The 22,664-nt window shown below is 39.8% G+C and overlaps 3 protein-coding genes across 5 annotated transcripts; 2 read left to right on the plus strand and 1 right to left on the minus strand.

The window, feature by feature from the left end:
• The first annotated feature begins 5,529 nt into the window (after positions 1-5,529).
• On the plus strand, positions 5,530-10,997 carry ttll9 (tubulin tyrosine ligase-like family, member 9). The gene is made up of 14 exons (XM_042492544.2): positions 5,530-6,517; positions 6,844-6,890; positions 7,022-7,114; positions 7,198-7,309; positions 7,425-7,610; positions 8,177-8,245; positions 8,351-8,441; positions 8,617-8,657; positions 8,758-8,845; positions 9,123-9,181; positions 9,320-9,516; positions 9,911-10,024; positions 10,367-10,491; positions 10,641-10,997. The coding sequence occupies exons 1-14, from the start codon at positions 6,503-6,505 to the stop codon at positions 10,709-10,711; spliced, it is 1,308 nt and encodes a 435-aa protein (XP_042348478.1). The 5' UTR covers positions 5,530-6,502; the 3' UTR covers positions 10,712-10,997.
• Positions 10,998-12,098: 1,101 nt separating this feature from the next.
• On the minus strand, positions 12,099-19,693 carry fam217ba (family with sequence similarity 217 member Ba). Of its 3 annotated transcripts, none has more exons than XM_088082286.1 (5): positions 19,440-19,693; positions 15,880-16,046; positions 15,682-15,778; positions 14,993-15,057; positions 12,099-14,896 (listed from the first exon to the last, which is right to left on the minus strand). In XM_088082286.1, exons 1-5 carry the CDS (start codon positions 19,605-19,607, stop codon positions 13,474-13,476), a joined length of 1,920 nt encoding a protein of 639 aa, XP_087938412.1. In that variant the 5' UTR covers positions 19,608-19,693; the 3' UTR covers positions 12,099-13,473. The 3 variants fall into 3 exon arrangements, with proteins under 3 accessions (XP_087938412.1, XP_087938413.1, XP_042348231.1); XM_088082287.1 differs by having other exon boundaries at positions 15,880-16,086; XM_042492297.2 differs by lacking the exon at positions 19,440-19,693 and having other exon boundaries at positions 15,880-16,390.
• On the plus strand, positions 16,607-18,660 carry ppp1r3da (protein phosphatase 1, regulatory subunit 3Da). The gene is made up of 2 exons (XM_042492298.2): positions 16,607-16,859; positions 17,194-18,660. Exon 2 carries the CDS (start codon positions 17,222-17,224, stop codon positions 18,134-18,136), a length of 915 nt encoding a protein of 304 aa, XP_042348232.2. The 5' UTR covers positions 16,607-16,859; positions 17,194-17,221; the 3' UTR covers positions 18,137-18,660.
• Positions 19,694-22,664: the final 2,971 nt, after the last annotated feature.

Raw genomic sequence — 22,664 nt, forward strand, 5'->3', positions numbered from 1 at the left:
TTCTCGTCTGAATGTACTATTTCCCCATCACATGTGGAAATAATTATCTAAAGATGAGATGTAGCATGCAAATCTATTTAAATGTAAGCATTTGAGATAAAAGTCTAAGTCCTTACTGCTGAGCTTAAAGTACACAGAAAAACTTAATTTTCAAACACAGGAAACACAAATGCTCCCACATGAAACAAATACATACTTTTTAATGAAAGATTGGGGCTTTTATTTTGATGCTTTGGCCATATTGTTTACCTCTTCACTCCCTCGGTTATATACAGTAAGTGTTCTGGGTTTGTATTTTGCTAGCGAGGCATCCTGTAAACCTAAATCTGTCTGACTCATGATTGCCCTCTGCTCTCTTCCCAAATTCCCCAAGGCTAGGGTTCTGTGCCATACCCCAATTCCCTGGCACATTCCCCAAGCTGGGAAAAAGTAAGAATTCCAGATAAATCAAGACCATATTTTGTTTTCTTTCTCCTGACCAGAGTTGTGGAGACAGAACACTATCAAAAAGTTGACTGCATGTGTGTGGTTAAGAGGTCGCATGACTCATTGCATGTTTTCAAGGTATCATTCTTGTTTCTTTCTGTTAAAGACCTGGCCAAGAGAATCTGATGTTGTGGTGTCAGTTCAAGATTCAGTGGGTATGTACACTGTCAAAATTGTAAATGCACAATAAAAATCTCTGTGGGTGCAATGGTTTGGCATAACTGATCAAGGCAATAAAAGGAACTGAGGTAAATAACGGGCTTCATTTCATTAGATCTCCCTCACTTCTCATTTCATAGGCAACACTATTTAACCTCATGTTTATTAACAATGCCATTAAAAGAAATCCACTCTCGACCTACCAGGTTTTACTACCAGGAAACTTCTGGTATTTCCCAGGTTGCTGCCTGATAAATGTACAGAATCTTGGTTTTACTTCCTTGTGTTTTTCTTTCCTGCTTATCAAGATGTATGAAATAGGGTTTCACATCATATGTCAGCATATATACTCGTGGAGGGATTACTGAGGAAGCCTAGTTGGCACAGGTCCAAAGACCCAGAGTGCCCCCAACAACTCTCCTTCCCTGTTAATTACAAAAATATACCTCAAAGACACACAAAATTACCTTAATATACACAAAATCACTTCAAAGACATCCAAATGACTACAAAAAAAACACAAAACAACCACAAGGAGAGACAAAATGACCAAAAAGAGACAAAAAACCACCACAAAGTTTGTTTGTCTTGCTCCTAGGTAGCAGAGGTGGTGGGACCCTTTACATATCTGTGCCCTTTGTCTCAGAATCTGCCCATGTGCACTGTATATGTCCACCTTCTGCCTTCCAACATCTGTTTATGAAGTGTTGATTAATGGGCAGGGGAGGGAAACTCTTTGTGGTGGATCTCAGCTTTTCTGAGAGACTTGTGGGAATGTAATACATTTCAGGAGGATTCCAGCTACCACTCTGTCCTGTTGTTCTTGGCCTCCCTATGTGTTTTATTAGAAAACATTAAGAGTGTGCAAAACCTGGGGATTTTCAGAGTCATTACCCCCGGAGTGCTGTGGAGCTACTGAGATAGGGAGCACGGAAACAATAAACAGGTGGCATTAACATCTCAGAGGTTGCAGATATGTAAGCCCGTCTAAATGAACAGGAGGAACAGTGATGTAAAATCTGTTCTTCACATCAATTAGGGGCAAGAAAATCAAGCACAGGAAGGAGGTGGATTTCCACTATGATGCAGAGCCACTGATAAATGAAAACTTTTCACTATAGACAAAAGCAACACAACCTGATCTTTATTTCTGTCCTACCTTCCTAAAGGTCAGGTTGTTATTTAGCATTCCCTGTATCTATCTGTGGGACAGATTTAATCAGATATATCAGTAAACTGGAGGACATCATTACACACAGACACCTAAAGACACCTCACATGAAGGTAACCATTTTCTGTCAGTTACATTTAAACTCTAGCAGCATTGGTGGAATATTCTTTGTAGTTAAGTATATGGAGCGATGATGTGCTGGGCAGAGCCGATCTGTCATATCACAATGGTAGGTTTGACTACACTTTATGCCATTTCCTTGCAAATAACAGTGTGCAGATGGCAAAGACCCCTTTTACACATTCATGCTTCAAAGCTTTACCCTTACTTAACTTTGCTTCCTTGACCTGAATCTGTTACATACCAGACAAGCTTCCTCTGCATGTGGAGAGGGCCTTGACTTTGCAGAAACATCTAGCTGAACGTTCCTCCAAGCACATCATTCAAAGGTGAAGATTATCACTATGAGTCAGAAGATGCCTCCCTTATGAGTAACAGCTGATGCCTCTGGATACCACAGATTTCCTGCTTTGTGGTCACTGTTAAGGAGCAAATGGTTTACTGGGACTGATGATTATCACCTACTGGGAACTGTATGACCTGCGGGATGCGTCAAAGTGAGTGGTGCTATTGAATTTAATGCAAAACTGACACCGTGGTAAAATCAGCAGTGTCAAAGTCAGCCAGTTAATGAGGGCTTTCCAAAGAAATGTCCAGATTTAAAATGACAGTCTAAATTGGAAAATAAAGTTGATTTAATTTTAGATCCATTAAAAAAACAGGCTTCATATTTTAGGGGGACAAACCCATGTTTTAATCCTTAAAAACAAGTTGCATTCTGAGAAAGTGGTGGTCATGGGGTTGTTTTTTTCATGTTGCACAAGGAACAAGAAAAAATGTGGTGAACAAAAATGATTAGCATAATAGGTAAAGCAACTACTTATAAGAAATTCTCTGAAGGGATGTCTGCCAAACCAAAAATATTTGCACAGACATAAATGCAGGAAATCTGCCGCAAAAGAAAAGCTTCCTAAGAAATCGGCCCCTGATCAGCACCTACAGTTTAACTGATTATAGTGCTTAAGAAACAGTTTGAGGAGTCTAAGTTTTGATAGGCTTGGAGAGGGAAAAATTCAGTTGATCCCTAGCCTTTGTTTGCAAAAACCTCAAAGAAACACAACTACAAAAAGACACAAACCAACTACAAGAAGATACAAAACAACCACAAAGAGACACAAAATGACCAAAAAGAGACAAAACCACAAAAAAAGATGCATAATGACAGCGATACAAAGCCACCACAAAATCTGTGTATTGCTCCTTTGTAGGAGAAGGTATTGATCCCTTTGCATATTTGTGCCCGGGGGTCCCTTAATGCTGGAAATATGTCTTGAAATAAAAACTTTTACAAGGACTCAACTACACAAACAAAAAAGTATTCACTTTGATAATAATAAATAGAATATGTACAGGGATTGTGGTAATGTAAATGGAAAACAAGGGCATGATGTCACTGGCTGTTTTGTTTTTATCTGAGGAATTAAAAATGTAAGTAAGTGCAAGCAGCCGAGAAATTAAAACTTGTGGCTTCGATGCGTGGGTGGCCTTTTAACACAGTTCAACAGTTTAACGAAGTTGCTTTCCATCTTCAAGCTCATACTTGATAGGATTTGTCACATTGCATTTTCACTGATTTGAAGATAACTAGATTTGGGAAAAATATGATATAACCCACATACCAAAGTTTGATATTTTGGCTGATTGCTACAATCACATCCTTTTTTATTCCAACTAGCTATCATTAGATATTATAACTTGTATACCTGATTTGAAGGAGATAGAAGTATTGATTGATTTTCTTTTTAAGACCAAAGCAAATACAATCAAAGGAACAGTACGTTTCTCTTATCTGAGGCTCGCCCAAGCAGATGATGTTGATAAAGTTTGAAGGAAAACAGATCCCATCTTATAGCCTGCTGTTTTAGATATAAATACATTTCACTGTAACATTTCACGAAATGTTCTTGTCTGTTCTTCATCCATACTATCATAAGAAATAATACCAAATTTCCTACGTGACAGCACTTAGTTCCTCTAACCATATGTTGTGTTATATGATTGCCGTCATTTCTCTTAAATAACTGCAAAAATAAAAAGCAGTTGTTTCTATAGCTTAAATGAATGGTGTGGAAGTTTTGAGAGTGGATTCTGGCTCAGTTAGTAGAGGGATCCTGTTACAAACTGCTGAAAGGCCTGGTCTACGTTCTGTAAAAACACTTCGGTAGCTGGCCAAACCATTCATCAAATTCAATTTAGAGCCCTCTTACCTCTCGGCTGTTGTGATTATTTATGTCAGAGTCTAACATATGGCTGATTGTTTGATTAGCGGTGGGTGGCTGAGAAAGAGAAAAAAGCACCGTAACAGCATCGGAGACAGTAATCTACCCATTTATTTAGCTTTGCACAGGAATCTCACGAGGGTGTAGGCTTCTTTTATAGAACTGATTTCAAGGGGTTTAAAGCAATAAATGTCAATGTTTTTATAAACGTGGTATAGATTGACATGTTATTATGCCTTATCATTTTGAGATAGGGAATAATACCACACCCTACACGTCAACCCACCATGATAATTATCACATTAACGACAAACCAAAGGATCAGTGAGACATGTACCAGCTAATTTCCCCCAGGAAGGTAATGCTCAGGGAAAAAAGGCAGTCTCCTGCTACTAAAAACATAATTAATACAGGCCATTAACCATTAGCTGATATGTGAGGGGGTTAGTATGCAGGGCAGTGTGTCATGGAGGGTCTTACTCAACTGTTAGAGGCCAAAGGTCAAAGGTCAAATAATGATCCAGCTCTGTTCACACTGGACTGTTTTCTGTCATAATCTTCCCGTCATGGTAAATCACTGGGTAAAGTCACTTCTTCAGCCATGTTTTGTTACCCTAAATCGAATAGAAGAACTCAGTGTTTGCCGTGAATATTAGTGATCTGTCTCTGTATTATTTTACTAACGGATCACATTTTGCTTTAAATATTTTTCAAAACATATATATTCAAAATAGTTAAAGACACATATATGAAGCAATGCTACAATTTGTGTTCATTTGACATTCACCATTTGATACTTTTGGTCATGAATAAGGGATTGCTGTGTTAACAGATAAACACCAGTGATTGAGTTGGCAATCTGTTTATCAATGCATTTGCAAAGTTAAAACAAGTTTTGCTAATTTTGACTTATACTGACCTTTTCATTCTTATTTAGCATATACACATATCCAAACAACAACAACAACCTAATGGAAGGATTAAAGGCAAGGCAAGGTATATTCATTCATAAAGCACATTTCATACCCAAAGGCAACTCAAGGTGCTTTAGAGATTAGTTAGATCAACCCAAAGACAACGAACACAGAGAACACATGCAAAGTAGAAAATGAGTAGTGTTAATGTGCATGATTAATTAGGGGATATCTAATGCTGAAAGAAAACTTTAGTATCAATTTTTGAGAACAAAGTCAATCAACATAGTATGTAACAAAGGGACACAATTCTGCTAAGGTAGATGAGGTTTTGGCGCCACTGTGTGGTGATATTATAGAAAAGCTGAGGGTTGATGACAAGTGTAACGGTTTTTCTGTCATGCATTTAAGGCCAGTAACTTAACCAATACATGTAACAAAATGCTGTCACTGTACACTCAGACTTCTGATAACTAGAATAAAATTTGACGGATCAAGACTAACTGCTTTATCTGATACTGTTATAAATATGTTAGACTTTTGAATGAAATGTCAAAATCATTTACAAAGCACACTGATTAAACCCACATCAGCAAAGTAAAAGAAAAAATGACCCCAATATACACACATTATACACACATTGATATATTTGTGTATTATCAATTTTATCATTGTATTATTATTTTGTATAATTAGCTTTTGTTGGCATGACATGATGTCATATTTCTATATTCATCTGAAGATTAAAGATAAAGATTTGAAGATATTGAAAAATATAGTCATAAATAATCATGACAGCAAACTTGACTTCTGGTCTTTGCTTTATTTATTTATTACTGTGATAATTAATCTAGCCTGGCAATTTGAGTCATCAGCAGGGTGATTAATTTCAGCTTAATGTGTCACAGGACAGACACTACAACACTGATTACATTTGGCTTCGTATATCACACATTTTTTTTATTATTTGTTAAAAAATTCCATACTCATAAGAAAAAATGGTCACATACCAAACCCACTTTCCTGCACTTAATGAATTTTAGCAATTTATTATTTATTTACATTTATTATGATTACAATGTAATGTGGCTTAAGCTGGCATGAATATGAATGTAATTTTTTTCTTTTATTTTCTTTTATTTTATTTTCTTATATATGTATGCATTTTTGTTTTCACCTTTGTATCTGTAAGCATTTTATTATGTTGTATTTTTTAAGTAAAGTTTTTTTAAAAAATAAATAAATTCTTATCTTATGCAATTCTACGGAAAGCAAACCGCTTTGCCCTGTGGTGATATGGTTACCATGACAACAGTTGTCAAACACTGCTACGACGAGCTAGCTTAACGGCTAACTGGCTACTTACCATCGCAAGTTTTTAATATTGCGCTCGTTAACTACCCTAATTTTCTGATATTTAATAGTGTGCCCATATGTCAAAGTATAAGGTAAATACAAAGCATTGTGTGCAAATGTTGCCTTGTGGGCTTTTTTACTGAAAAGATAATTGTGAGGTTAAGGTTATTAGTGTGAATGACTCGCGTTAACACCCGTAAGTTAATATAAAATAGTACATGGTTGTGCTTAAGATTACACACGTCTGGAACAATTGGCAAGTAATTAAGTAGCCGGTTTAGGGTTAAGTAACGCTAGTTAGCAAGTAATTAGTAAACTAGGGGAGTTGCTACTTAATTTGTAATTTGCAGTTTGCAAAACTGTAATCAAGACCATGGAAATTAGACTAAATATTGATTTGCTTTCTTCATCATTACAGACTTCTGGATACAAAGGTTCATATGACTATAACAAAAGTGAGGAGCGGTGAGTGTTGTTCTTAAATTGGTTGCAAATAAACAGCAGTTTAACAGTGCTGCAAACAAACTAGTGACTGTGTTATGTTATGTTATGTTGTGTTGTGTTGTGTTGTGTTGTGTTGTGTTGTGTCTCCTCAGTGAAGGAAGAACTTGTGTGCGCTACAAATGTGGCCTACTCAACACCATCCAGGATGTCCTGCGCCAGAGGCCAGGTTGGATTGAGGTCAAAGAGTGAGTAGTGTTGTCTGTTTACCATAAGATCGGCTGCTCTATCATATTTGTGGCTTGAAACTGTTATCTATTTTCTCTTACAGTGAAGGAGAGTGGGACTTCAACTGGTGTGATGTGGGCTGGCTCAGGGAGAACTTTGATCATTCCTACATGGAGGAACATGTAAGGATAAACCACTTCCGCAACCATTATGAGGTGAGGCAGCATAAGTCTGGCATGCTTTAAGACTACAAAAGAAGATTTCTACAAGTACTAATCTTGTATCATTCATACCATCAAAAGTCAGGGAGTTATTTTCTGTGTTCAACAGCTGACTCGAAAAAACCTCATGGTGAAAAACCTCAAAAGATACCGGAAAAATCTTGAAAGAGATGTTGGCCGCATGGAGGCATCCAAATGTGATTTTTTCCCCTGCACCTTTGCACTGCCCAGTGAATATCATCTCTTTGTAGAGGAATTCAAAAGAAGCCCTGGCAGCACCTGGATCATGAAGCCGGTTAGTTAAAGTACACCTTAGATGTAACCCAGTTTAATACAGTCCACCTACATTAAGAATTTCAGTGTTACTTCCATGGCCTGGGGAAGTTCATTTAGTATATGTGAACATGAGCAAATGTCTCTCGGAGCAAGAAACCAGAGAAGTAAGTCTAAAATGTGTGATGTTATAAAGTTTTAAGTCTAGAGCTGCTATGGTAGACTGATTTCATGAACCCACAGAATGTTTTTTTCACTTTCTTAAACCCAAATGAGCCCTATTCTATTGTGGCATTAAACATTAAAAAGTACCCAAATACTCAGAACATTATCCTGGCTGCTCTCTGTCTCATCTGAAATGCATTTCCCAATTCACTGCCTATGGAGCAGCTCTGAACTTTATACACTATATTAGAATGCTAAAACCCTATGAGTTTTGGGATTTGGGAGACAGTTATTAAAGTTTACTCTTCTTTTATTTTCTAAGACCAACAAAATGTATGAATTCTAAAAATATGTGTAGTTCCCCTTTAAGTTAGCACCAAAATGCATTTAAGTCTTGAAAAATTAATTGGTATGTTTATTCAGGTAGCAAAATCTCAAGGGAAAGGCATATTCCTGTTCAGGAAACTGAAAGACATCATGGATTGGAAGAAGGTAATGTGTTTTTTTTTCAATGAATTGGGCGTAAATTAAAAAAACTAAAAACAGACATTCTGCATAAATCCACATATTCAGATTAATAACTGTGTGTTCAAAAAGGATGGCACTCGCTCAGAGGAACAGAAGGATGCAGCTCAAGTGGAAAGCTATGTGGCACAACGCTATATAGAGAACCCTTACCTCATTAACGGTAATAAACTAAATGGAAAATATGCTGTTGTTGTTAATACAATACAATTTAAAAAAAAACATCAAATGTACTAACAAATCATCAAGAAAAACTAAAAAAATGGACAAACTGTGAAACGGAGCAATACAATTAGATTTATATCCCTGCTTCCTTTTTATGCTTTTTCTCTCCACAGGCCGGAAATTTGATCTGAGGGTCTATGTGCTGGTTACATCAGTGCGTACTGAACCTTGCAAATCACCATGTTTAATTTAAAAAAATGTAAATTTTGCTGCATGCTTGAATCAGCATTTGTGCATGTGTTTTTGTATTTCAGTATGTTCCCTTGAAGGCCTGGCTGTATCGAGATGGCTTCGGACGCTTCTCAAGCACTCGCTTCTCCCTTAGCAGTATTGATGATAAGTGTATCCTTGTTTTGCTGTAATGGTACTTCTTTTTCTTTTTCTTTTCCTCCATTCCTCCATTGTGAATGTTAATACACTTATGTGATAGTCTGAGTCATCCCTTAACAAGATGAGCCTTTGTCTAATGAATTATTCAAGCAAAGTCAGTTTTAAATAGCCTGGTTTGACCCAATTGCTGAGGCTGTTGTTCCTAATTTTGTCCCTTTCATGCTCATCCCCATGGAAAGTGTGATTATGTCATTAAAGTTCCCAAATTCTACTTAGTGCCTCTCTTCAGATATGCACCTCACCAATGTGGCTGTTCAGAAAACAGCGCCAGACTACGATCCTGAAAAGGTGTGTAATTTAAGAACCCCAGAGAATGGGTGAAAGACTGTATTGCTGCATATTTTGAGCAGTTATTCTGAAAGGTCTCCCCTTTAACAACTTGTATCTCCTCTTTAATCTTACATTGTTTCACCCATCTCTAAATAGGGATGCAAGTGGCAGATGCAACAGCTTCGAAGATACCTAACTGCAAAACACGGCAGAGAGACAGTAGAATCCCTGTTCAAAGAGATGGATAACATCTTTGTCCGCAGTCTACAGAGTGTACAAAAGGTCATAATAAATGACAAACACTGCTTTGAGCTCTATGGGTATGACATTCTGCTGGATCAGAATCTCAAACCGTAAGTGCATTATTGCCTACAAACTTCGGCATGCATGCTCACCAAGAGGGACAGACAAACACATGTACAGACAAGTAAACATGGCACACGTTTGAGGTTGCCATCCTGAATACTCCAAAACAAAGCAGTAAATCTGCTAGCGTTGGCTCTGGAGATAACTCATAAATCTGGCACAGCCTATCTCAACTATTGTTGGGTATGCATTAATCATGTGCTGTAAATAACAAAATACACACCAATGACCGTTCCTCTTTCTATTGTAACATTCATTTACTTCCTTGCACGTACCAAACAAGCTTTATTGAGCTGCAGATGTGCCCATGGATTGGCCTAATGCCTGCTCGAAACGCTAAGCAAATGTCTGGTGAATGTCATCACCTCCATCTTTTCTCAGGTGGTTAATTGAAGTGAACGCGAGTCCGTCACACACACCCAGTAGTCAAGAGGATTATGAGATGAAGTGCCGGCTGCTGGAAGACACACTGAATGTTGTTGATATGGAGGGAAGGTAAAGGCTTCTTTCTCATTTTGTGTTTGCCCTTTTGTCATCAGCAAACAAGATGTGAGGGCTCTCTGTCCCTCCATTCATTAAAACATCTCAATCTTTAATGATATTCCCCATTCTATAAAAAAATTGAAGTAAGTAGGTCTCGGGTTATGGTATAATTTAAAGTTAAGAGAATGGGTGGAAAGACACCTTTTAACAGATTGTGTCATTGCAAGAAGTAATTTACTACAATTACCCTCAGCCCATAAGGTGAATACTGTACAGAAGAAGATAAGATGAGCTCCTTTTATGTCTTGCCGCCATGCTGGTGCTGCGTCCCAGTTAACTGTGTTTTCTCATTAGGCTGACTGGCAAGGAGAAAAGAGTGGGTGGCTATGATCTCATGTGGAACGATGGGCCCGTCTATAGAGAGGATGTCAACCTAGAAACATTTGGCAGTTCGTGTTTCACTGCCAACACACACTTAGGTAACCTGACGGTGCTGCTAATGCTAACCTTTTTGAGATGTAATAACAAATGTATTTGCAAAAGTATGCATGAAATTAAGACCATGGTATTTGATCATCCTATTACTACTAATTGCTACAAATGTCTAAATACCGTTTCTTTGTTGCAGGGTGTGTGAATGACAGAGAGAAGCAGCTTCGCCGGCTTCTAAAACCATTTCCAGGCCAGAAGAGGTTGTAACACATTTATCATGTTTATGCCACTATTACAGTACTTGCCATGTGTCTGGGAGTATACAGCAAATACAAATAACTGCAAAACATTAATAATTTTTCATACAAAACGACCTCTCTGTGATGATTTGATCAGATTACAAGGCTGAAATGAGCTTCATGAATGAAAACTACATTTCCTTACAACTACAGCAAACCTTGTAATCCTTACCAGTACAGAGTTAATGGTTGACTGTGCAGTTTTTAGGGGCATCTATTGGTAGATAATGAATTACAATATTCACAACTTTGTTTTTTTTAGTTTATATTCACCTGAAACTAAAAAGCATTGTGTTTTCATTACCTTAGAATAGATCTCTGAGCAGGCCCAAAAAAGTCAGGCCTGACCCTACATGAATCCACAGTTTCTGTCCAAGCCTGACCTGAGCTAGATCCACGGCAGCAGCTTTGGGCCTGAGCCCCATATCAAAAACTTCTACTGTAAAAAGTATAAATGCTATTTTTTTCATACATTATTCTCTATTTTCTTAAAATTAAACATGTGTTACAAGCTAAGGGCTTACCTTTATACTTGCACCACTTCTTCTTCACTTCCTTATTTCAACAATCTGTCATCTCGTGCTGGACAAGTTTGGCAGAGCAGGCTGCGCCCCTCAGTGCATCAAGTGCACACAGCGGTCCATGGCAATGCAGCACACATATGGTCACCACTCTTTGCTGTATGTTATGCACATCTCTTCCACTGCTGGGGAGGCAGAACAAAACCTGTTAACCAAGTTGCCACCCACCTCTCTCTCATTTTCTGGCCCTCTCGCGCATGCTCTATCCCTCTCCCCCTGGTTCGGACTGCATTGCTCCGTTTTCCCCTCACTCTTCCTCTTTGTTGCAGTGCTCTCCTTTTTTCTCTCTCTTTCCCTCATGATTCAGTCCAATTAAACTTCTGCCATTTATGCACAAGAGCTAAAAAACAACAATAACAACAACAAAAAAACATATACATTTGCAAGAATCCAACCCAATTCAAGCCTGGGGGGAAATGAGAAAGGATAGCCCGGCTCAGGCAAAGAATCAGAACCCTACCATAGAGTAGGCCGTTTGTAGCTACAGACCGAGTGCTTCCTCTTCTACAGAGTCCGCCATGCTATTTCTACAGTAGCCCAGAGGGGACAAACCAAACACTTCTGCGTTTCTGTGTTGGCCACCATAGTTCTCCTACATGCACACAGGAGAAATTTCAGTCCTACAATTAACAATGCCAGATGCCACTAAATCCTGCACCCTGGACCTTTAGGGATCTTTACATTTTGGATTTTAGCAGTGTCTCAGAGATAAACACAGTTGTGAACAGTGTATCATTCCTTCGTGTTTTACAAAGAGTGGCTAATGGTTCAACATCCCTTGAGTGCAAAACATTTATTTCTATGCCTTACAAATACTTGCATTCAACATTGAGAAAATACATACCACAATCTTTCTGCGTGCGTGTTGACATAATGTACATTTTTATAATAACACCTCCCCCCATCTATGGCTTTGTTACTTTACATGATTATTAAGAGGTGCAATCTGAATACATATCACATTATTTACAGCAATGTAGAGTCCCCATGGTAAATCACAGCAAACAGATAAGACACTCTAATGTAAACACAATGCTCTACAGACTTCAAGTATGCAATGTGATATGGAGGTGATATGTATAACATTACCAGCATAACAGCTATGTTGTGTTGAAATTCCACTGAATTACAGGGAAGGGCAGATGGTACAGCACAGTAGACATTAGGTTACATTCAGCTTTGACTAAATATTTTGCTTTTGTGCATGACAATGTAAACATAATAATGACAATGACAATGATCACAAGTCAACCACAACACTTTCCATAAATATAACTATGGTATATAAAATCTGGAAAAATATGCATTTACATTCGTAGCAAACATTACACTGTCTTCAATGATAGAAAGAGCTCAGCTCTATGCAAAATACAGCATATTATCAGAGACTACAATTCAAGCTGTTCAAACATGAAAAGCCCTTAGAACCAAAAATTTTAAACCATTGCACAAATATGTCAAACTCATTACATCACTGCAGTACATCACCACTTACTGCGCCTCCTCCTTTTCAGCCAAAGATGCATTAATTGAACAAATGTCTGAATTAAAACACGAGGCACCAAAGAAAATATAAAATGCAACATCAAGTAAAGTAAGAAAACAAATACATTCCTACATCACAAACTGCACTAGTAACGGCTATGGTAGCATTTGCTGACTAAAATGTAATGATCTGTTAAACTTCACTATGGTTTGCTGAAAGCTGTCCAATGGTAGAGTAGATGCTTATTTTATGCCTTCGTCAACATTAGTAGTATACGGAGAGATGATGATGTGCAGTGCAGCAGAGTTCAATTTACATGAAAGCTGTGTTTAGAAAGTGCTCCGGGTCGTAACAAGCCGTCTGTCACAACATTATGACTGTATACTTACTGTACAGTTTGAATAAAATACAGTGTGTATATTTCTGCTCTATTTAAGTGTCATAATATGTTTTGAAATCATTGCTGTTTTATCTCTATTTTTGCTGCTCAACCTCTTGTTAGTTTTGACCTTTTGAAGGCTGTACACCACTGACAGGTTTAGACTGCTGTACAACGGTTACAACATGTTAGTATTACACAGATTACACAGAAAGCAAGCATAGGTTCAAGCTCCTGTAGCAGGTAACCACTAAGTAAAGCACTATACAGTATGTTTATAGGGGTTACTTTGCAACAAAGTGCACATTTTTTGTTTTGCCATTCTGCTTACTATTAAGCGGAGCTTTGGAGAGAGACTGTGGCTCTTTAGCAGCTCTTTTCATGGCAGTTTTAGAGGCCTGACCCATCACCTCTGTCCTCTGCCAGTCCTTCTCAGCTCTCTTGGAAGTGTTGACCTCTCTCTTACTTGCAGCAAAAACACGCTTCTCTGCACCAGCTGTTTTACTGCCACAAGGCTCCTTCTTAACATCTGTCTCGGAGTTAGCTCTTGTTCGGCTTTTCCTCACCTGACCTCTGCTGTTTGGGTTAGTTCCAGATTCCTGGGGTTGCTTTCGGGCATTGCCTGCGGCCTGCATGTGCCTGAGATGACTCCTTCCGGCTGAGGGGCTAACTGGGGTCTGGGCTCCTCCGCCTTGTGCTCCTGGGCTCCTACCTTCTGTTGAGGTTGCCCGGGTCTCGCTGCTGCTCCTCTTTGCTGGTGCTCCAGGTCTGGCTCTGCGCTCAAGCAGTGGGCTGAGCCTTGAGTGGCGCTGGTAGGCGTAGGCAGAGCAGCTTCCATTGCACAATGGGTAGCGAATGTGACAGTGAGGGCAAACTGGAAAGCGGGAGTGCTGTTGCTGGGTTGAAGCAGGCGATGGGGGGTTGTTGACGGGTGTAAATGGGAAGGCGCGCTGGCTGTGCCGCAGCCCTTTAGGGGAGTTTAGTCGGGATGGTGGAGCCGTGTGAGGCCTGGGTGGGTGAGCGGTGGTGGCGGAGGGGAAGCCCTGTGGCCTTGTGCGGCTCCCAGGTGGACGGCTGCTCTCCGCTTGCACTGTTTGGATCTGGAGCCACTCCAGCTGCAGCAGCCTCTCCAGGTACTTCTCTAAGTGCCCCACAGGCTTGGGCCTGGGGGCGCCGCGGCCTTCTGTATGAAGAAACACTGCCAGCTGCCTCAGGCTCCAGCTGTTGAAGGGAGGAGGCAGAAAGTCTGGGTAACTGTAGCTGGGTTTTTCTCTCTCATCTTCATCACACACAGCCCCGTGAGGTCCTGGGAAGTCCGGTGGAAAGTCATTAGTGTTGATGACCTCGGCCCGGAGGTTGAGGTGAGGAGGAGTGCAGGGTGTGCAGGGAGAGGGCAGCACAGGCAGCCTCTCAGAGTCAGACAGATCACTGGCACTGTCAGTGTCATCATCCTTCTGGTTGTATTGCTGCTGCAATGCCTCTGGAGTGGGGGCTGGGGAGTGTGTTAGGGGGTGTGCTGGCATGTGTCGTAGCCCTGATATTGGAGAGAGAGGCAGGGAGAGGGCTCGTCGATTTTTCCCCATTCCCCCGCGATTCGGGTGGAGCTCGTTGCTGCACTGTGGCACCCGTTTGTTTTCGCGCTGCTCCTCTTTCCTGTGCCCAGATAAATGTTTGCGGATTTGTGGTCTCACATCATCTTCTTCAGGGCTGGGAGGAGTCAGACAAGTATGAGGAAAAGCTGTTAAGGATTTAGGGATTTACTGTACTTGAAGTAAAGCATGCGGCAAGAATGCAAACGCATACCTGGAGAGTTTGCTTGTATTGCGTGTAGAGCCAGATTTGACCCTGACACCTTTGGACTGCGCACCCTGAAAAATAATCATTAAAGAAACTGATTATATCTGTCTTGAGTTCTATGATGTAGCCCATAATACATGCTGCAATGCTGTTGTCACTGTTTTGTTTGTAGTCCTGCAGTGACCTCATCCACACCAGATTAACTACAAACCCAAAATCATACTGTGAAATTAAACCAGCTAAAATATTTATTTTCCCACAGTATCATGTAACATTTTAATTTCAATTATTTAATTTATTTATTCGCACCATTAAAAAAACAGCAACAGAAAACAGGTCAAAAAGAATACAGAAAAAGAAAGGTAAGAACCCCAGATGGGCGCATAGAAATATCTCACCAAAGGTAATACAATAAATCACGATTGATATAATAAATTACAGTACTCTGATTCAAGCAATATACAATGGGGTCAACAAAAAACGACAGGAAGATCAAGACCAATTAAGAGTGTGTGCGAGCGTGTTTGTGTGCGCGCGCGCGTGTGTGAGTGTGTGCATGCAAACACGCGAGTGTGCATGTGCACATCATTAGACTGTGGAACACGTGTTAGCATAGTCACTTATGTAACAAAAATAATCCTCAAATATAATGTTGACATTATATCGCTTTAATTCAGCAAGGTGCCATCACTTACCTTCTGCACTGTTGACACTGTGTCCTTATCCTGACCTGGACTTGGGAGGCCATTTTTCTGGCCCACTGCTTTCTTCATCTTGTTACCTTTCTTTGAACTGTGGAAACATGACAGTGTTTTGTTAGGCTCACCTCCAAGACACAGTACATCACAAGTTTAATTCAGACTTATATGCGTCACTGTGAAATTGAGGCCCACCTGGTTACTGGTCCGCTGTTTTCAGTATATTTCACCCGAATCTTCTCTTTGGAGACGACGCGTTTCAGTGTCGTGGATGCTGTGCGCTCCTGCATGATGGGCCCCATGGTGCAGGTCGCCAGGGCGGCTTGTTGTTTCGAGTCCAGCACAATCAAACGACACGGTAGCTAAAGAACCCCACCGACATCTCGGATCAGATACTCTATTCTGAGAATGAGGCGAAAAACACCCATTTTCTCAAAAGTGCTGCAATGCATCATGCGCAGATGTCGACAGTCGCTGCAGGTTAAAGTCGTCCTCTTATTTCGCCGTCGCCTCTCCGTTGAATTGAGCGATTATTTTTAATGAATTGGTGACAGCAGACGTGTCTCCTCTTCGACTGTCATCCTCCTCCCCATTAAAAATGCAAGACGGTCAAACAGCGCATACGCTTTGTTTGGCTCGCAGTCCCAGGCAGATAGGTTTGTTTACCTGCTGCTGACTGGCTCGCCGCTTGTGTCGGAGTGAGCTCACAAGTGCATCATGGGACTTGGAGTATAGTCATATCAGCCACTCTATGGAACCATACGTGCAAACGCTCTTTAATGATACTGTTTACTGTTGATAAATGATGGTTACAAATGGGGAATGGGTCAACTCTGTGATTGAGAAATTAAGGTTAAAACACTGCACACAAACACGACTGCTAATCATAAATTACTCAATCTCCCATGCGGCGTCTGTGGTTTTCTCATTCGTTTGAAGCTTCCTGTTAACTGCGAGCTGATCTCCACCGAGCACAGGCTACAGACATGTATGTTTGCTTCAGAGTTATGACGCCGGTTACCAGTTACAGATCTGGTTACGTGATTACGGCCAACAGCGGAGACTCCGCGACGCACGGAAACGCGCAGCTCGTGTAAACACGACTTTACATGGAGGATCTAGCAGAGGCTACACCCTGCAACTTAGATGCAGCTGACGATTCATATCTGTTAATGGTGAGGCGATGTCAACGTCTATTTTTATGAAACCATGAAGGCAGTTTAAGTAATGTTACAGGTGCGCACAGAAAGAAATCGGCTGCATGTATTTATGCACGTACACTCAGAGTACACGCCCACTTTCCGTCCTGCTGCACTTCTTTTGTCACATTTACAACAAAGTTGTTGTTCTCGTCAAATTTGCAGCACATCATCATACGTCTTTATGTAAAAAGAGCACACTAACTGAGCACACTGTTTTAACTGGGTCATTATGCATTAGATAATAGCATGTTTTGGGGATGAAAACAACCTAATGTTAACAAATTATGCTTTACAACTGTCTGTCCAGGTGAGCAGGAAAGCCGATCACACAGGACATGGATAAAGGGTGGTTTATTGGACATGAGAGGATTCCACCTTCAAAGGAGGGGCCGTCCACCTCCTCCAGCAGCGTCTCAAGGCCCTGCATGACTATCAACCTGACTGAAATGCTTCGAGCTGACAAACCTAATACAGTAAAGAAGCCAATTCCAATCCGTCCCCCAAGCCCCAGAGTCTCTCAGCCAAAGGTACCCGAGTTCCACCGCAGTCGGTCCTGTGAACCCATTCCTAAACCCATCATCCGACAGCGCTCACACTCTCTGCCTTCTGCCACACAGAAGAAACAATGCAGACATGTCGGCGTACGCTTTGTTGACTCTTTGGGGCTTGACCTGGAGGACATCAAGATTTTCAAATCTGGAGAGGATCCATTTGTCCCACATCATGTTTCCTTCAGATTATTGATGGGTGCAGAGTTGGCAGATGGAAAGCATCTGGAGATATCGCTGCCATACTTAAAGCCAGTTTTTGACCAACAACCTGGCGACCAGCAAGGATTCCTGCATCGCCTCTATACGCAGAAAGTGTGTCTGGAGAGAGTTTTGTGCTTTGAGTTGGGTGTCATCGGAATCACTCAGGTCGTGAATTTGGGTTTTGAGAAAGATGTTACTGCCCGCTATTCATTTACAGAATGGAAGAGTTGCTCAGAAACTAAGGCCTCCTGGATGTCCACCATCACCAAGACTTGGGAAGGAGGACGGGGGGAATTCAGTTGTGATACATTTCGTTTCCACCTGCCTGTTCCTCCTTTCCTGCAGCCAGGGGCAATGTTACAGTTTGCCATTCAGTACAAAGTCTGTGGGGCTGAATACTGGGACAACAATGATGAACAGAATTATAAGTTAGTTTGCCATAACTACAAGCTCACTGTGCCCAAAGAGTGCGAGGACAGCATGGTGCACTTCATTTAGGATGCTGACTAAAATAAAGTTAGATGAAGTCTTTTTGGAGCACTTTAGGACTATTGTCAGCAGGACCTATTAAATATGTCTAACTGCTTTCTGACATAAATGTTCGTTTCCTTAGAGTAACACATTTTCTATTCAAGATTACTGTCAACTCTGGAAGGATTTTGTCAGAGAACAACACAAACGCTGATGCACTTCTACCTGACGCCAACTTCAGTGCCACTTTTTGTTTTCGTTTTTGTGTTTCTTTTTTAAACAACTTGCTATGATTTGATTTTCCTGGCTTTTTAAATAAAAAAAAGCACTTTAATGTAGCCACATCAAATCGAAGTATTGCCCACTGAGCATCACATGAATATTCAGTGAAATGAATGCACTTCAGTCCACTGTTGGACCCAGGTGGATATGTGACTTATTTTTGGGTCAAACTTTGTCAAACCAAATGCCATAACCATGCAATAGATACAATTTTAATGAATCAGAAATTAATGCACATTTTGTTAAACAATAAAGCACAATTCCACATATTTTCAGCCTGTATTGTTACTATTATTGTTGTTATTATTATTATTGTTATTATTATAAGTAGTAGTAGTGTAATTTATGTTATTGAATGCTGAAGTCCCGCCTCCTCTCTTGGCTGTCTTCCACCAGCTTCTGTGATTCAGTTAGTTTTCCCATGGCTTTTCTTTGTTAAGTAATTCTGGAAAAACTGTTCAAAGCATATTCTTATTGACAAAATATTCTAAACATAGTATTTTCCCATAGTATTCACCACATGTGCCTACTGTTACAAGAACAGCTCTCAGGAGAAGTCAGAGATCATGGGAAATGTAGTTGATAAATAATAACAAAATAATTGTTGTTTCATCATTATGAGAACTGTTCAGGGCAGCACAGGAGCACATGTCTGCGTAGGATAACAATACGGACAAAATAGTGTCAAAGTATTTTAAAACAATTGTTTATACCCATGTTTTAAAATACTAAACTCTTTAAAACCATTTACCTGTGCAGTTGGAGAAAGTCAAAGAGTGGGAATGTCCAAGCACAGGATGCATTCTTGCAAATCAACATACAGTATATAAAGCGACCCTCATAAAAATGTTCCCAACAGTTTCTGACCACTATATACCTGACAGCAGGGGAAGATATAGACCAGCAGAGTTACTAATATGCCAATACGCTCTATTATTTGCAGATTTACTGAAACCAAATCTCTTGCGGCCCTTAAGTAAATACAAATAGCCGCCCACAGACGCCATGGACATGATAAATCGCGATGGTTTGTACGGTTTGTACTCACTGTTTGTTTGATGATCCGGAGTGCTTCGACAGTTGATGTCCTGATTCGCAGGATGTGAGGAGAGTTGCACGGTGAAGCTAAACTACTTTTTAATGACTGTCTTATCAAAATGAAGTCAAAAACCCCACAAAAAACAAACAAACAAACGCTCGAAGACCGTATCCTCATTGCGTCTTTCCTTTCTCGTCTAACTCAGCACACCTGAGTTTGATGAGAGAATCTCGAGGCCAGGTCAGGCGATGCGTTCAAGTGACTCAAAAAAATGGGACATTATAAGGACTTGCTAGAAATCACTACATACATATTGCTGCAATAAAAATTAAAAGTTTATCTCATTAGATAAAACATACTCTGACAAAGTTTTCCTTAGGGGACATAACATGGAATTGAAAAAAGTTTATCAAAAGCAAAATATTGTATTGCAATATTCAGCATATCACAAGATGTTGCAAAATCTTGATTATATTGTATTGTGACTTATGTATCGTGATAATATTGTATCATTCGGCCTCCAGTGATTCACACCCCTACCAAATATCATAATTCAGTGCCCCAGATATACTACATGGTCTGGGAAGCTCAATGGGTCAATAGGGTTGCCACTCTAAAAAGGAGCACTTCAGTGTACTGTAACTATCATTTCACACCCCTGACTCTGGCACAATGAGAGAATGCATATGAGTTATTGTTATATTATTTAATGTAACATTACAGTATAACACCACCATGTTTAAGCTTACAAAAAATGACTTAACAGTGGTTTGTTGTAGAAAAGAGGATTAATGATGGTTGCGAGGATTTTAAATTAAAGTTACAGTATTACGATTTTAAGTGACTTTAGGTGAGATAACAATAATGGTCAGTTGATCAATGTAATTTGTAACTTCTCACATTCTGTTATGGTTGCATTAAAAAAAAAATAAAAAGACAAAAAAAAACTATAATATATCACCCTAAAGCATGGCTGTTGGTTGCTGTTTTGCTGTAAAAATGTACACTTGAAAATGGGGTCGCCAACTGAAACACTGTGGAAACTATATGTTAAGGCCATCAGGGAGTGCAAAGAGCAAGAAAACCAACTAAATCAGGTTCAAGCCTTCTGCTGACCAGTATTTTCCCTATCAAGGACATGTTGACAAGATATAGAAAATCTATATCTTTAATCCTGTGATGCACTATTGCAGTTAGCCACTGTGTGTCATTGTTGTTTAGTCAAAAGAAGCCTGATGGAAAAAGAGAGTGCAGCAGCTAAACAGCACAATGATCAGCAGAACCCAATAGACCACATGCAGCAGGCAGCAGGCAGGAGGCCTCAAAGAACTGCAGACACCTCTACCAAGAGCCTTGAACCGATAGCCTGAAAGCAGAGGAATTGTTGGTGTGAATTATAGGATTGCATAGCTTGCTGTGTCCATGTGCCTTTTCCCTCCTGCTTCTTCTCCTTGCTGATCACATACTCATACTAAAGAAGTAACATCCAGTACCTGCTATTACTACAGCAGAACTTTAACAGTGGAAGCTCTGTTTTTTTGTTGTTTTGCACCCTCAGCATAGGCGATTCAACAACTTTAGTAATATCTACTGCCATACTTTTGACATTCCCATCAGAAGAGCAGCAGCCTTCAGTGTTGACACGTAACCAATCAGATATTGCTGTTAAATAGTAAACAAACAAACAAAAAAATACAATAGAAAATCAATATATGACTGTAAATCTTGGTTTTGTGGTGGGCCACCACAAATAAATCAATATCAGGGAAACACTGCCTTCTAGTTACTGCTCCTCTGTGTATGCACATGCCATGTCTTTATTATTATTGGTAGCTGTTTTGATACAGTGTGGTGCCTCAGTTCCAGGGCAAATAAAGACAAAAAATAAAAAGAATCAAGCAACAGACACCATAAACTTTTACGTCAGTGCACGGAAAAAGCAAACACATGAATGTGAAAATATGTGCTGTGGAAAATATATGATATGCTCAGTCCAGTTCCCTAGTGTATCAAGTAACCCAACAGGCAAAAAAATACAATAGTTGATGAACCAATGCAAACAGTTCAGACTGAGTTCAGTCCAGTGCCTGCAGAGCAACGCATGTCAGTACACGGGGACTTGTTGGGGGCCTAGCAAAGGGAGTTCAGTGTTTTTTTTTGCTGAAGAAAATAAGTTGTATCTGCCCAAACTACTTCAGATTTTGGTGTTTTGTTATGAAGTATATAAAGTAATGCTACACATCAGTGTGACAGAAGTCAGCATGTGGAGCAGACACCTTCACTCCACAACAAATAATTATACCATCTTTCATCCAGTAAGAGGTGTTATGTATTTTGTCACTCAGTTGCAGTACAGTAAGCTCTGGACAAACATGGTGTCTAAAGAGGCAAACCACACCTTGGATCCAAACGCTACTGAATAATAAAACACCTTGTAGAGTGTGCTACTCCTCTCCACACATAATCTTGATCTCTCTCTTACTTAATGTATTGCTAGGTGAAAATGTCAAGCAAATTGAGTTGATATTTTTGTAAACTATTGGAGCCATTTAGAGATAAATATAATCCCTAACAAGTGAATGGGATAGGTATTACTTCATTGAAAGACAAATACCTGAAAACACTTGGTTTGACATCAGCATGGGTATTTAGTTAAGTATGATACATAAAATTTGTGTTGGGCAGATTCCACATCGCAAGTGCAGCAACATTTCTATTTACGAAAAATGGCAGTTAATTATAGTGTTGTTAGAAATAGTCTAAAATCATAGTGTCTTTGTCCGCATAACAATAGTCCTCCTCCACTAATCATCGGAAGAAGGCTTTGAAAACTCACAAGGCAGATCAAGTGACAAAGAAAAAGCTTGCCAGCAAACCAACAACCAAAAGTTATATGAACATAGAAAGCAACCATCATAGCAGGAGGTCAGAGTCCGCACAGGCAGCCACCTCCAAAGTAGAGGCCACAAAGTTTATACCTCATGTTATTACAACCAAGTGATTATCTATACCACAAAGCATCCGTAAGTGTGACTATATCAGAAAACATCCATATCTCTGCATACTCACAATCAAACTTTGGTATTGACTTTCATATGTTACATCATTTTATGAGGTAACAAATCTGGCGAGTGGGCATGTTTTTTTGTTGCATCAAATGATGAAATAAAAAAAAATTGAATAAATGTGAACTACATCAGAGCTCACAGGGAACTCCATTGACAGATGCATGAT

This window comes from Plectropomus leopardus, chromosome 9 (assembly GCF_026936395.1).
Source record: "Plectropomus leopardus strain MGB_pleo_1.0 chromosome 9, ASM2693639v1, whole genome shotgun sequence".
Lineage (NCBI taxonomy): Eukaryota > Metazoa > Chordata > Actinopteri > Perciformes > Serranidae > Plectropomus > Plectropomus leopardus.

Coding starts and splice junctions, on each gene's coding strand:
- ppp1r3da (XM_042492298.2), top strand. CDS start 17,222: ATGGATAAAGGGTGGTTTATTGGACATGAGAGGATTCCACCTTCAAAG.
- ttll9 (XM_042492544.2), top strand. Junction 8,846..9,122: donor TAGCAGTATTGATGATAAGT/GTATCCTTGTTT, acceptor GCCTCTCTTCAG/ATATGCACCTCACCAATGTG. Junction 9,182..9,319: donor CAGACTACGATCCTGAAAAG/GTGTGTAATTTA, acceptor ATCTCTAAATAG/GGATGCAAGTGGCAGATGCA.
- fam217ba (XM_088082286.1), bottom strand. CDS start 19,607: ATGAGGATACGGTCTTCGAGCGTTTGTTTGTTTGTTTTTTGTGGGGTT. Junction 15,779..15,879: donor AACAGCGGACCAGTAACCAG/GTGGGCCTCAAT, acceptor ATGTTTCCACAG/TTCAAAGAAAGGTAACAAGA. Junction 15,058..15,681: donor CAGTGTCAACAGTGCAGAAG/GTAAGTGATGGC, acceptor ATTATTTTTCAG/GGTGCGCAGTCCAAAGGTGT.